Source organism: Aulostomus chinensis, chromosome 5, assembly GCF_037954235.1.
Source record: "Aulostomus chinensis isolate RoL2024-O1b breed Wild chromosome 5, RoL_Achi_v1.0, whole genome shotgun sequence".
NCBI classification, from domain to species: domain Eukaryota; kingdom Metazoa; phylum Chordata; class Actinopteri; order Syngnathiformes; family Aulostomidae; genus Aulostomus; species Aulostomus chinensis.
In genome coordinates, this window is record NC_141324.1 from 20,427,858 (window position 1) to 20,442,952 (window position 15,095).

At 42.9% G+C, this 15,095-nt stretch overlaps 1 protein-coding gene across 2 annotated transcripts in view; it reads right to left on the reverse strand.

The window, feature by feature from the left end:
* agap3 (ArfGAP with GTPase domain, ankyrin repeat and PH domain 3) overlaps positions 1-15,095 on the reverse strand; it is a 70,343-nt gene that overhangs the window by 25,649 nt on the left and 29,599 nt on the right. For both annotated transcript variants that reach the window (XM_086203796.1, XM_086203795.1), the window contains 3 exons: positions 12,371-12,475; positions 10,484-10,655; positions 5,309-5,455 (listed from right to left, as the gene is read on the reverse strand). In XM_086203796.1, coding sequence (XP_086059922.1) covers positions 5,309-5,455; positions 10,484-10,655; positions 12,371-12,475 — 424 coding nt within the window. The remainder of the gene's footprint in view (positions 1-5,308; positions 5,456-10,483; positions 10,656-12,370; positions 12,476-15,095) is intronic.

Consider the following 15,095-nt stretch of genomic DNA (forward strand, 5'->3'; position numbering starts at 1 on the left):
TTTGTTGCATCTTTTCGAATAGCACCACTAATGTTGATCTACAGTTGGTTGAACATCAAGCTCAAATGTTTTATATGACATTTGTAACTTTTAACCATGATCAGCATTTATACTGAACCAAGATATTTGAGGACAACAAGTGTCTAATAGACCAGGATATGTAGGACATAACAAAATATCACTACCAAATTTTGTTCCGGCAGATATGCTTCACTATTGACTTCCACCGAACATTAAAAAAATTTAAGGACAGATTAATCACCCCCTGATGGCAACAGGAAATTACAGATTTTTTTTACACGATTATGTGCTCCTCTGAGTGGTTGAAGTAGTTTCAACTGAAATATGGACTCTACAACCCGGTAATCGGCTACAGTGAGGACTGAGTTTTTCCCGAAACAGTGTTACAACTGCGACACACTTAGAAATGGGAACGGTTGCAACTGGATTCCGCAAACATTCAGAGAGTCCCAGCAAGAAATCGAATCAATCTAAAGTTATAGCACCTCCTAGTGGTTACAGGAAGTGACATTTGCACCACAGTGCTGCATCAATCCGTTCCTATTATTGTTAGCCGTCACCTCCACAGTCTGATGTACACACCTACAATTTGCACCCAAGTACAAAGATGCCAGGGGGGCTGAGGGTCCTCTTGGTAGAGGTATGTGCTGTCCAAGTGCCTTCCAGTTCATTAATTTAAAAGGATGGCTTTGCTAATGTGCTGGAAGAAGCTAGCCTCCCCAGAGTACGGATCAGTATGCGACATCACATATAGAACACGTTAGTGTTAGTCGCATCAGTTTGACTCTAGCTGAAGACTGGAACCGACCCCCAGGGACTACGTTCATTCCTCACAGGTGAGTCCAGTATGGAGATAAAAACGCGTGAGAACAAAATCCACCTTGGCGTTACACAATAATCAAAACAATATTTCCTCTACTGCTTTGAAAACAAACTCAGCAGGTATTTCGAAATGATTTAAGTATTAAATCAAAAAGTGAGGAATGCATGTATGAATCACTCGAGATTTACAGTAGACGACGGAAAGATGCATGTAAAGTAAAGCCAAGCCCAACTTGTTATTGCCAAAGAAAAAAAAGAAAAAGAAAGACTGAACTGGAGTTGGAAAGAGTTGGAAATGTCTTTGGGTTGTGCAGAAGTAAGTGTGTTGTCCTGGTGTTCAATAGAGTGAAAGACAGGTATGGTGCCATCACTGGACAAATGGTTACCTGAGTCAGCCGTCGGCAAAGCTCTCTATATGACTGTCTGAGAGTGACAGGGGGCTAAGAGCCGGCTTTGTTTCTTGTAAGTGATTTTATAAATGTGATATTAACCTGTGTTACCGTTGGGCAAAGGGATAGAGGGATGGGACAATAGGAGGGGGGTGTCAGCTTGCCATCTTTCTGATTTCCTGACATTTGACATCACTTTCCCTTCTTTTCCCCTCCGGATGCCATTATGAATCTAGGAGTAGGGAACAGAGGCCTGAGGGAAGCAGGGAGGGAGGGCCAGTAGATGGGCCCCATATTGCTCTCCTCTTACCCCCCTGTGTGGTGCTGGCAGCCTCCTCTATTGTCTCCCATCAAAAGCTCATTGTAGTGTGGCAAACTCCATTCATTTCCCTGTGCACCGTCCCAGCCCCAGGGGTGGAGTGCAGGAGGACAAGGGGCTCCGGGATTATTGCTGTTGTCGTTGCCAGTTGCACATGCTGTAATGTGCAGCGCTGTGCCATTAGCCAGTGTACAACATTAGGCCTAATTCAGTCATTACCTTTAGGGAGATGGGGATGTCTTGGAGGAGTAAGATGGGCTCAGCAGGGGATTGAAGATGCTAACGTTGAGGGGGGAGTGGAGCTCAGAGGGCCTGGGGACGCATTGTTTGGGAGTGGGTTAAAATATAGGAAACAACACCTGAGACACATGAAGCTGCACTAAAATGGGAGTTGGTGCTTCATAACATCAGAGCAAGAAAAATTCATCAGCGTTAGGTCACTGTTTAACTTAAAAGTTAGCTTAATGCTAACGCTGCTACTTGTAAGGCAGTAGTACTGATGATGTGGCGTTGCCTTAATAAGCATAACAGTGCCGTTGGTGCTGGACTACTTAAACGAAGCTCTGGGTTGTTTTGAATGGCAGCATGAAGCCACACATGTAGCAGCTCTGAGTTGAGGCGTCTGTTTCAATTTCCCTGCTCTCCTACAACAGCCCCCCTGAGACGAGTCATTAGCTGGCTCAGACAGCTGGGGGCACAGGGGTCCTCTCCATGTGCCCCCCGCCCCTCCAACCACCTCCAACCCTCTGCTTCCTCCTCCCCCTCAATCCCAACGTCTGTCCTGCCAGCACAGCTCCGTATGGCGGGTTGAAGACTTGAACTGCAACCTGTCTCCAAAGTGACAGCCAGCATTTGTTTAATGTCGCTTGAGGTTAAAGGGGATCACTGCCCTACTGGGGGGTGGGTGGGGGCTTTCCAAGTAATGAGCACCTCTAATTATCACTTTTTGCCCCTAATGTTGTGGAAAATGACCCTGGTTGTGCTCATCCTGCACCTGGAACATATAAAGGTGATGGCTCAGGAACATTAGGCTTTAAGAAGTTCAAATCTAAGGATAAAACTATGATTCAAAGCACCTTCGTCCTAATGGCTTCATATAATGTAAGACCTCCTGTCTCAAAGTGGTTCTAAACTATGCACGACTGGTCGATCATAATTCATAAGTTGAGAATTAATGTCATTGTTATTCAAGAGGCTCCGGGTGAGGAGCACTATGATTCCGCCAGACCCCTTGACATGGCAGCCCTGCCTGTCCTCAATCAAAGCCAACGGCTGCAATTAATGGCAAAAATTAGAAACAATCACCGCCTCCCCCTTATTATCCTCAATTAGAGCGTGCTAATCAAGGCCTGATCGCGCTCTGCTGCTCTCTCCAAACGAAATGTCAAACTTCATTACGGCCTGGAGTAGAAATCAAACGCCCTACATGCTATCACCTTCACATCAGGAGGCCGAGGTATAAAAACACGTTGCTGCGAGGAAAACGGCTACCTGTGCATTAACTTCTCGTGTCTTTAAATGTGCTGGCATCTGAAGCACAACAGAGTAGGAATATCCATCTCTTATAGGGAGAAAATAAGAGAGGGATGCAAAGTTGTTATGGAGGAGTTCATTACATGTACCAAAGTAGAGCTGTGATGATGCTGTGATGTTTGAATAAAGACTGAAACACCTTCCCCTGTCATTTTTCAATGAACTAAATCAACTTTTTAAATGTCTGATCATTTACTTAATTCATTCAGTTTTTGTGTTTTAGCAGAATTTCATCTTACAATGTTGCATAAGTGTACATAAAAATTAAATATCTCCCACTGGGACAGACCGTAACATATATTTTTGACCCGAGAACCCCCGTTTTGTGACAACAGTTTATTCTGAATTAATTATCGAGGCCGCTCTTTAAACTTGGGCAACGCCTGACACTTTGAGTCACCATCGCTAGCATCGCTATGTGACTGTTTGAGCTTCTTGCTTTTAATTCAGACTCAAAGATTGAGGTGTACCGAGCAGGGCGGCATCTAAACAAGCATCCAGTGCATTAAGAATAGCCGTCTTTATGAATGCAAGCGATAGAAAAATTGGGCTTGGATTTAATCAAAAACCTGCGCTCAATATTCAAGAGACGTTACTACCTCTGCGTCTGCCTTTGCACAATAGCTTTACAAATGAGGACATTCTTTAAATAATATGGAAATGGTTACCTGGCTAAGATGCATTCATTCGCCAGTGAATCATCAATCTGCTGGTTTTGCATCTCAGAATCACATTTTATGTTAACCTGCAACCTTCGCCAAGGATAATGGAGTGATTGGGCTTGATTCAAGTCAATTCAAATGGCAAAACATGAGCACCCTTCACCGTGGAACACCCTCTATTGATTATTGAAGACACATTAGGATGAAAGATAAGAGGTCACATTTCAATCAAGTTTATATTTTGTGATAGTCCAGATGTACTTTGCACTACAGACACATTTTGCTGCTTTTATGCAGATTCTTAAATTGTAAGGAGACACAAAAACAAAGAAAGTTTTGGAGCTTCCTGTGTAGTCTCGTAAACTTTCTAAGAACGGATTACGGCGGCGCTCCTTCCCAAGGACCGGCAACATATCCGTCATTTGACGCAGTGTTTAGACTATTATTCTCAGCTCATTTGCCTCATTCAAGCTCATTTGTGGTTACCTTAAGAGTAGCATGAAAATAATTGAAGAAAATAGAATAATGGAGCAAATTGTGGGTCTGATTTCATTGAAGACCGGTTGCTGCTTAATGAGCTATGTTGATATTGAGAGTTTTTACCAAAGATGAAAATAGGAAATTCTGGGCCTCTTCTTTCTACAGCACAATGTTCAGCAATGTGGGCCACATTAAGTGGCTCTGTAGAAAAAGTCACATACAGACAGCTAAACTAAAAATTTCAGCAATAACACACACTTGCACTCATTTATTTGCGGACCCCATGATTCTGAGTAATTCTGCTTTGGGCATGCTGCTGATGGGAGACGGGGGTAGGGGGTGATGGAAGTGCCTGCGTCCAGGCAGAATTGATCGTTTGGCAGCTCCAAATGAGAGACAGGCTTGTCTGCGGAACCACAAGGGCCGTGCAGTTGGACTCCAGCAGCGCTCGTAAAGTGCGCTCTTTAAACTGCCGGGGCCCCTGGGAGACCATGGGGAGGGGGGGGGGAACGCCGCCGTGCTAATGAGAACTACCAGAGTGCAAACATGCATGGAAATGACTGTTATTCTGTTGATGTGCATTTAAGTGCTTTTTTACTGCCAACCACAAAGAGAGGGAAATAACTAGTGATGAATGGTACCCACGAAAAGCATTCATTTTCCTCTTCGGAAGAAAAGAGAGGAAAATGGGGGGGGGGGCAGCAAGTAAGATGGAAGGTAAAGACAGGACGGGGGGGGTGTGTATGGTGAATATATTATTTTACTTCACCCATCTACAGTGACAAGACGCCATGTGACAGCGAAGGCAGTAAGCGGAGACGCACTGATGGCAGGAAGTTAACCTTCAGCGTTACTCTCGTCTGAACAAGCGCCTCGCTGCTTCTATCAAAGAGCAGCAGCCAAAAAGGTCACAGCGATCACAGCCCTGATCAGCTAATCATGAAAATGAGCCTTGTTCCATCTGTCGAAGAATTTTGGAAACAACGTTTACATCACCTCTGGATCAGAACCCCCACCCTCGCTTTTGTTTCCATGCTCTTTAAGAAACTATATGACTTGTAGAAATCGTTGGAAGGTCTTACCGGTGCCGCTGCTCGTACTGGTGTTGATGGCTTCATTCCACTGGTCTGCACTGGACACGGAGAAGGAGCGTTGGTGCATGCCATCTTTACTGCCAAACACAGACCCCCCCGTCTGAAGGGAAGTACTGCTGTTGGAGTGAGGAGCTCCTGAAAAATAAAGAAACAAACATGAGGATTCTTTTCATTTCTAATTTCTCATTTTCCATCAACAAAAAAAAAAAGTAGAATTGAGTTGAAAAGTTTTGCAGAACTACAATGCTGCCACCATCTTATTTCTTCATATTTCTCTGTCAAACATCCCCCATTGTGCACACACACACCAACCCGCTCTCCCTCCGCCTCTGCCTCTAATTAGCCCTTAATTAACAAGATACACTCTGAACGCTAATTATCTCGCCTCATCCCTCTGACTGCCACATCGATCTCCACTGGCGTCAGCAGGCGTTCTCTCCCTAACTTCCAATCAGGCGAGCTGCAGACGCCTGGCTCTCTTTACTAATTCATGGGCTAGACTTCGCCATGTGGGGTCCTTTCCTCCTGCTCACAAGCCGTCGCTGCAACACATCCTCTCACAGAGACTCCCAGAGTCACATCTGAACTGCAAAAATGATATGCAATTCCATGTAATTTTGCAATAATAAGACATCAAACTATTAACTTAGTCGCTACAAAAGTTCAATTCCAGTTTCTTACAATACAAATTAAGAAGCTGAATCAACCTTTTTTGTGACAGCAAAAGTAGCAAATCAACGACGCTTTCATGTTCACAGGCATCGCAACTCAGGGCCTTTTATTCAATAATTACAAGAGAATATCAGTTTCTGATTGAGGTGACAATAACAGAAAATATAGTGTGTGGGTCGTGTGTAAAGTAAACTAAGCGGCACGGGTGCTTGTTAGGATAATATGTCCTACTCATTATCTAGAGTAATAAGTGTATCAAATTCACATAATCATGTCTAATTAGTATCAGTAATTATCTTGTTGGGCCCAGGAATATTAATCTTCAGGTCCCAGAGGGGAGGGAGCAGAATCGCAGCAAGAATGGGAGCGAGAGCGAGGGAATCATGCTGAGGAGTGCCGACTAAATTAGCATGCTGAAATCAGAGCAGAGGAGGAGGAGGAGGGGCAGAGCCGGGGAGATGGACTGAAAAAGAAAATGTGAAACTTTATTTTTCAAAAAGAGATGGATGCATAGGATACACTCTTCACTTCTACAATGAGAAAAGGATTCTGATCGTTGCCATAATTAGGAATTAAAACTGTTGCTGAAGAGTATTTACAAGCAGGATTTGTATGAACAGAAACATCCTGCCTTGTTTGTAATATTTCTGATAAATATTTAGTACAAAGTATTTTTTTCTGCTATCAAAGAAGTTTGACGCGTGCCTTTAGAAGCAGAAGGGCTAAATAACGACAAGGCAACTTCCAGTGATATTTAAAATTCAACAATCACATCTAATTGTCAAATTGGATGCTAATGATGAATGAATTATACATGGCTGTATCCATTAGTCTCCTGAGACCACTCCTGCATAAAGGGGAGGATAATGTAATTACAGTGGAGAAATAATCAGCTTGTGGCATTAAAAGAACACTGTAGTAGCAGCTACAGCCATGCAGGCCTGACTGCGATAGAGGTTTAGTAGTACTGATACTACAGAACCATAGTAGTGCAAGTGCAGGGACAAATACTTAGGTTTTATACTGCAAACTTCAGAGACTTCAATGCATTTTGAGAAAAAATTGTATTTGAATCCAATGATGCTCTGAAGAAGGTGACAAAGAGAAAGCACCGACTAGAAATGTTTGAAGTAAACAGTACTGCATCATAACGTTTTACTTACGACACAAAGCATACTTTACGTTATCTTGATCGATCGGAGATTCATAATTTCTATAATAAATGCATATCAGCAACATAAAGTACATTTAGTTAATAACTCCTGAGACTGAAATACTTCGACTTCACTCCTTATACATGCATGTGTTCTCTCACTGTGTTTCCATATTCTGCTACTTCATACATTTAACTCCACAAAATTTCTGGTTTCTGTTGAATTTTTTTTTTTTTTTCTGGTACAATTTTTGTTTGAAATCACTTTGTGGAACAGCCCTAAATATGGTATAGAAGTCCAAGTGTTTAAGATTGGCTCCACTCTGACCTGTAACATTAAAAATGGAAACATTTATGGATCTGTAATTCCACACAAATGATAATCATCATAATTATGTTGTGTCATGACATCTTTTACTGTCCGTACATGATGAGTACATGTGTAAAGACTGTAGTTCCTCATGGAGGATGTTGCTACGTGTAGTTTGACAGTAACTCCTCCAGCCTGGCTGAACTATCATGTGTGCAAAAACAAAAGCCATCATGTTTAGTGCTTCTGCGGGCTATCCAGGGTTGGGGTGTTAAGTAGAAGCGATGGATTAGCAGGGAGCAGCGCTGCCTCGCCTCTCTTTTCTCTTTAGGCCGGGCCGTCAGTGGGCTGATGAGCCGTGACGAGGCCTGACCCCTCCGTGGAGTTGTTGCCATTATGTACAAGTACTGGGATAATGAAGCATTCATGCTAATGTGGGCCGGGCTGCACATCATCTGCGGCGATGTAATCCACCACCACAACCATCATCCCCAACCAACGCCCCAACTGCTGCAGGTCCCCCACACAAGTCACTCTGACATTCACAGTCACACTGGTGCACGTTCACAATCCCACGCAGCGTATACGACTACCTCACTTATTAAAATGCATCCTTCACATATAGTAAATCCAATTTTCTTTGCGTATTCATATTAATTTTTTTCTTTTATAATCCGAATTTGAATGAAAAATTCTTGAAAAATTCTCGTCACTTGCACAAATGTTCATGATCCTATCTTCCCCGAGTAGCATATAGGAATGTGAAATGTAGGAATAACAATCTAAGTCAAAACGTGCCGGAGGATATTCCACGAGAATAAAACAGTTATTATCATCTACTCGGATCCGATCTCCATATATGCTTTAACAACCAGGATTTTCCGTAAAGTATCCAAAACATTCTGCCTTTATTTGGTTTTCCAGAACACCTAAAGGCCTTGAAGTTTTCATACTCCATGTTTTGTTGCAGGTTTTTAATATCTGTAAAAAATTCCGGCTAGAGCTTTGCGATATGTTTAACAGCCAAAACGTGCAAGTTGTTGTGTACCAGTAGGTCTGCTGGCTAGTACGTATGTGTGTGCTGGTTTCAGTGCTGAAGTAGATTAAAGCTGGAGACAAATTGTAGCGGGAAGAGCTTTCCTGATCCCCCTTCCACACACACACCCCTCCCAACAGGATTGATTAAAAGTGACTGGGCCCATTAATGCTTTGATACAATGTATCTGTCGCCGGTGACACGGCAGGATGCGTGTTAACAGGGAGGATCATATTTAAAATGGTTCCGCTCGGCACCCAGCAAAGGAATTAAACCTGGCCGCTCGACAAACTCATGGGCGCATGCGTTCTCTCATTTACTCTCTGTCTCCTCAACCTCTCCTCTTCACCCCCCCATTCACACCGCCCCTCCTCCTCCTCCTCCTCTCCGCCGCTATCCCTCTTCTTCTCCCAGTGATTATAAAGGTCTTTAGATCTAAGGAATGAATGAATTACCAAAGGCAAAGACAAGGCTTGTGATTTGGATGCCATGAATGAAAAATTACCCCTTTGTTCCCTTCATCAATTGCATGTCTAATGAAATCAAAATCCCGATCGCATAATCAGAAGAGGGTCCTCCACCCGGAGAGAGACCTGATGTGATTTGTAACCTTTCTTTTCCTAAGTGGAGATTAAGGCAAATCTCCCTCACATTGTTCCCTGATGCACTGATGGATGGCAACTGCTAATCTTGGGAATTTGTCATTGAGGAGTATTTTCCAAGAAAGCAGGGAAAACAAAAAAAATAAATAAATAAAATAAAAAAAGAAAGTATTTTCAGGGTTGTTTTTCAGGAGCTTTTGTCTGCCTTGATGACTCACCTCCACCTAGCACTCAAGGTGAACTGCAGCAACCTGGATGCAGCGTCCTCTGCTCTGTAAACTCCTACATCTTCTCTGGGTTTGACTGATTAACCCCTTCAGTGTTGGCAGCACCTCGGCCGGGTTCTAACCTGCCCGGACAGTGCTAATGGTCCCTGCTGACCTATCTCTGGAGGTGTAGCCACATCCCTTCAGCCTAAGCAGTGGAAACACTGCGCCCATTTCACAACCGATGAAGGACCCCGCCTCCCTCTGGGGATCACTTTGCTAATTAGTATTAATTACTCTTAATCCTAACCCCTGAATCCAATCACTGGCTTCCTCCTCTATACGGCTGCCAGACTCTCCACAGCCTCCGGTGGCACAGCTCTCGCTCAGAGAGGTGCTTTATTTTTCAACTTGAAAGGTGGAAAAACCCTGGCATGATGCTGAGGACCCAACTGTTTTTTTTGTTGCGGTGACCCCTCACTAGCAAAGAGGGTGGAATAACTAGGTCAGTCCTGACATATCAGGCCAGGATTACCTTTTTTTTTTTTTTAAAGTCCCTCAAATATACATGATCTTCAAAAACAATTGAATTCCCTGTTTCACGATTTAGGGAGTTAATAGATTTCTCATAGATGCTCATTATGTGATCATTGTGTAAATTGTGAGGCAGCTAATTTGCATCAATGAAACATGTGAAAGTAGGTAATTAACCTGTTGGGACCCATTTTTATGATTAATCACAAACTGAGGATGCAGAATGAGAACAGAAGTGAAAGACTAATGGAAATATTATTATACCAGTGATTTCCCCCCCCCCCTCAATCAAAGGAAAAAAAATGCAAGAAACACAATTTTACCAGTATAATTTGTATAAACTATAACAGCGTACAAATTAAGCAATACTGTTCTTAAAAAAGTGTTTTGCTGCCATGCAACTGTTCACATTAATTGCCCTGACTCTAACCCTCACCGAACAGTGAAAAAAAGAAGAAAAAAATCGCACAAAATTGGACAGAAAAACATTTTCTCAGTATGATTCCATCAAAATTTGGCTTTTTGGTTAAAGACTACCATTAAAAAACACTGAATCGATTCTGAGTAGGAGTGCTGAATGAATTGCGAAAGAGCTAAAGGTGCAGCCACTCGTCTGGCATGTAACCCCGTGGTGAGGCAGGTAGTCGTACCTGTGTTTCCGATACCAAGCTGCAAGGTGCTGCGGTCCTTGGACAGCCCGTTTGTTTTGGGACTTGCCGTGGGGGCAACAGTGGCCACAGCTCTGGGAGGTCGCTTCCCGGGAACCTTGACAGTCGTCCTCAGCAGGTCAATCTCTTTCCCGTGAACATTCTGCATGTAGTCCTGTGGGAAAAATCAAAGAATATTTCACAGTGAGGAGGAGTCAAGTAAAACTCCACTCGGAGATGTGATTATGCACACGATGGACCAACAAGAACGGAAAGGAGCTATGAAAGAAAAACAAATTAAAAGGCTATTCAATTTCCATTAGTTCTGACCTCTCACTGAGGGTGTGTGAGCTGGAAAAAATATTGTAAAGTCATTATACATCACCTGTACCCACGCTGTCTCTCTAAATAGCACTATGTTTGGCTTAATGAATGCAAACAGTCTCATTCTCTTTCAATTTGGCGATTTGATTTGGTTTAAAGCGACTAGCGCCCCGAATGTGGGAAGCCAAGGTGAAAATCATTGGGCTCAGCAAAAAAAAAGACCCAGAGAGAAGCGAGTTCGGCCTTTGCCGTCCCTCCATCGGCTCCTCTTGCTTTATTACCGTGTCATAAAGCACTCATTTCTTTTCCAAGCCTCCTCGCTAATTACCCAGTGAGCGCTCTCATTTCATTTTATTGCAGGAATTAACAGCCAGATCGAAGCGTGCAAAGCTATTAAGATGTGTGATTAAGCCACATTCAATTAGTTTCTACAAACAATTTAATTGATGTAGCAGATAGAATTAACAGAAGGTGATTGTGTGGATGGCTTGGCTGACTGCGAAATTAAAGGTTCCCCTATTCCACTCTCAGTCTGCCTCCCTCCCTCCCTCCTTCTCTCTCTCTTGCTTCCCCTTTCCTTCCTCCCTTCCTTGCTCACTGCTTCTCTGCTCCACTGCTCAAAATGGGCTGGAGCTGTTACGGCGCTAATGTAACCGTCTCCCTTATTTCACCTCCTTCGGTAAGTCAACAGATTCATAGATTCTTAGATTGGCCCGGTGACCTGTAATGGCTGTAATGATCAAGCGATAGCCTGTTCAGTCAATTGCATACATCACTGTAGCGCAGCACTGCGCTACTAATAACCGCTTGTAAATTAAAGCACTAACACACTGTCAGAGCAACAAGGCCACAGAAGAAAGGATCAGGTCTCAAACTGCTGTGTTCAAAGTTCAACTTGTCTCATTAGACACGAGATCTCCCTAATATCTTTCATTCAAGCGTTGGAAGGAAGGACGAGCAGGCCTGATGGAGGATTTTATTTTTTTTGGAGTAAGATGGGCATTTCTCCGTGTGGCACAAGGCTCCTGAGTTGTCTGCTGCCAGCCAGCCGAGAGTTTAAGAGGTATTAGCGGCCCAGCAGGATCCTGACAAAGATGGATGTGGGAAGCTGGTCAGGCTCTGCTGCCATGCAGTGAGAACCATTATAAATACAAGCCAGCGTGGAGCCTGGACGCGACGGGCACGCAGCAGCACATCCATGTCTCCATTAGCCGGCACCAAGGATGTGCACCACAGGGGTGTGTGTGTGTGTGTGTGTGTGTGTGTGCTGAGATGACCACGAGGACACCCTATTCCTTAATACCAAGGCTTAAGACACAAGATTGGTTTAAATAACCATTATAAAGCAATGATGCTGAGGGAAATCATGAACCTATATGGTTGTAATCTAGTTTGATGGAGCAGCGGTGGTAAATGTAATCGCATCAAGAGAATCGTGCTCAGCAGTTGGGAAAAAGTCTGACATTAAAAAGCTCCAGCGGCACCCTCGAGTACAAACAGTAGTGTAACAAACACATAAAGCCGATTGAAAAAGAAATGGGAAGCGGGGAGGGGGCTGAGACTCACATGTAAACTGGGGTGGTAAGTGAGGACGCCATTATCACACAGTGTGACATATTTCTTTTTCCACTCCTTGTTGAGGGATTTGCCACTTCGCTTCAGAAGGATTCCCTGGAAGAGACGAGGAATCACCGTCAGCTTCTCAAAGCAGCATACAAGCCTTTATGGCTGAGAAATACCATAAAAATACAGTTATTATTGTTAGTTGGTGCATAGAATGAACACTTTCTTTCTGAACATAATTTCCAAAGACAATTACAAAACAGTGTGGAAGCGATTAAACAAAAATATGAACACAAGATTAATCTTTAAATAACTCTCCTTCTTTATTCTAATTTCTAAGCTGACAGGTTTAACGACTTGTTAGTTTTAGAACCTTCCTCTGCTCAGAAAAGAGAGGCAATCCAATTTGCCAGACCTCCTCCCTACATTCATACAGGCTGAACTCTAGAAGACCTCTCAATCCTGGGATTAGGGAGTGTGATCGCCCCTCTTCAAAGCCCACTCAGCTCCTTTTCTATTCTACTTTATCTTCTGGGGCCTTTTAGAGTCTCGCATGGTTCCCTTATCTGTTGTGTGAATCCGCTGGTAAACAATGCAGTTCCTCTGCTGGAGGTGACCAAACGCTGCTGAGTGCAAGGGCCAGGAGGCTCTCAGGGGTTAAACAGTGAGGAGGGGCACGCTTAATTAGGGGATTAAGCCAGGGTAATGTTTGTGCTTTTACAGCCACAATGTGTGTGTGTGTGTGTGTGTGTGTTTGGTGTGTGTGTGTGTGTTAGGCGTGTGTATGTGTGAGCTGAGAAGTTTGAGGATGAAGGGGGGAGTGTTTTTGCTTGCCAGGCCCATACTGCAGGCTTTAATCCTGATTAACACATCAGGAAGAGTTGACCCTCGGTGACCCGGGCACCAGGCTGTTTGCCGACAATCATCTTAATCCGGACCCTGATTCATCTGGGAGACGGGGCCAGCACCGAGACCAGGCTTCATGCTGGGACTCAAAGAGTTTGAGTTTTTTCATATTTGATCAATGAATCTGCTTGTTTGGTTTAGATTTCAAATATAATCCTGCACCAATATTGGTTAAGATTTTGAAGCACATCAATCTAGGATGCACTGATAAAGTGATTTGATTGGTCGATAAAAGTTTCAGATACCTTATTAAAATCAATACGTTCATTCGTTCTCCTTGACAAATGCAAAACATTTCAAAGGTTTAAATACTTGACACAAAATTCTTCAAGACTGAAATTTTGACACATCAATACGGATGCAGCGCGACAAGTTTAACAGTCCTGGTGGCAATACAGGGGCTGAGGATATCAGCCCATACCGATAATAAATGATCAATGACCAAGATTAATGAGATGCATGACTCGCTGTGCTGAAGAAACTGGCATCTTTCTTTTGTTTGACATTTGCGGGGAAAAAACATAAATATAAATGCACAGAATTTGTATTATTATTATTAGTAGTATTAAAATAATAACAAAGGGAAGTAGCAAAATACAGCCTACAGGTTAGAACCTAGCTACCATAGAATTAAATCTGATTCATCTCATTTTTTTTCAACAAAATCCAATCCAACGATATCCGTTGGTATCAGGCTGATATCAGATGTAAACATCAGATCGCGTGAGCACCAGATCTTTCTTCTTATAAAATCTGGATATATTCTTCCACTAAGTGAAGCTCAAATATCCAAATCAAGGAACAATAAGTAAGAATCAAAATTAACATTTGCCGTAGGATCTCTCATTCTAAAAAATATCCAAATTATTGTTTTGTTTTGTTTTTTTTTAAATCCACGTTAACAAGTATTTCAAAGTATTTGCAATTGAGTAAAAATGCTGTTAGAAACTTCATTTTTTCTCTCCTAGAAAGTTTTCCCCCCCCCCCATCGATTCCTCTGATGATTTCTCAGGAAGAAACATTACGTCCTTCAGTCAATAGCTGGTGACTGTCCATACTCTTCTCTCTATGTTATCAATATAAGAAATGTAAACAATTTTTAAACGGCTCTCTAATCATATAAAGTAAATGATCCAGTCAAGAGGCCTCTGGCGACTTTATAATGCGTGTTTTACAAGCAAATATGCTGTTCGTCTGCTGGTCCTACTGGAGCATTCATAAATCTATACATGCAATCAGTGAGCAGCCTCATAAAATTTATCAGCTCTGTGAAGCAGATCAATAAAGATCATGTGAAAATCTTTACACGTGCAAACTAATTTTTCATTTGTTTTGCTTTAAAGCAGCTGTGGTGTATCTTTCATGTGTCACTTGTAATAATTTGACAAATGAGTGCAGATAATTCATCCTAATTGTTCTGTTATAGTAGATCCAGCAGTGATAGTGTGGCAGCGTCAAAAGGCAACGTGTGTGAACCCCTCGTGTGTTTCCTGGGATACACACACACACACACACACACACACACACACTCAGCCGGCATGACATATGGAAGCAGGCCAATTGTCAGAGGCGCTCTCTATGTCATATCTACAATGAGGAGATAGTGTCTTCCTCGTCTTTTGTCAGAAAAGCAGGAGAAGAACCTGCCGCCCTTTGTGACAGCCCAGGAAAAGAGAGAGAGAGAGTGTGTGTGTGTCTGTGTGCCTCCTCAATGCATTGTTATCCTCACCCACTGTTTTTTTTTTTTTTTTTTTAAAAGTTGGGAGGGGTTGGGAGCAGAGGGGTGCCATGTGTAATTTGGCCCGATGGGGTGAGGGGTGGT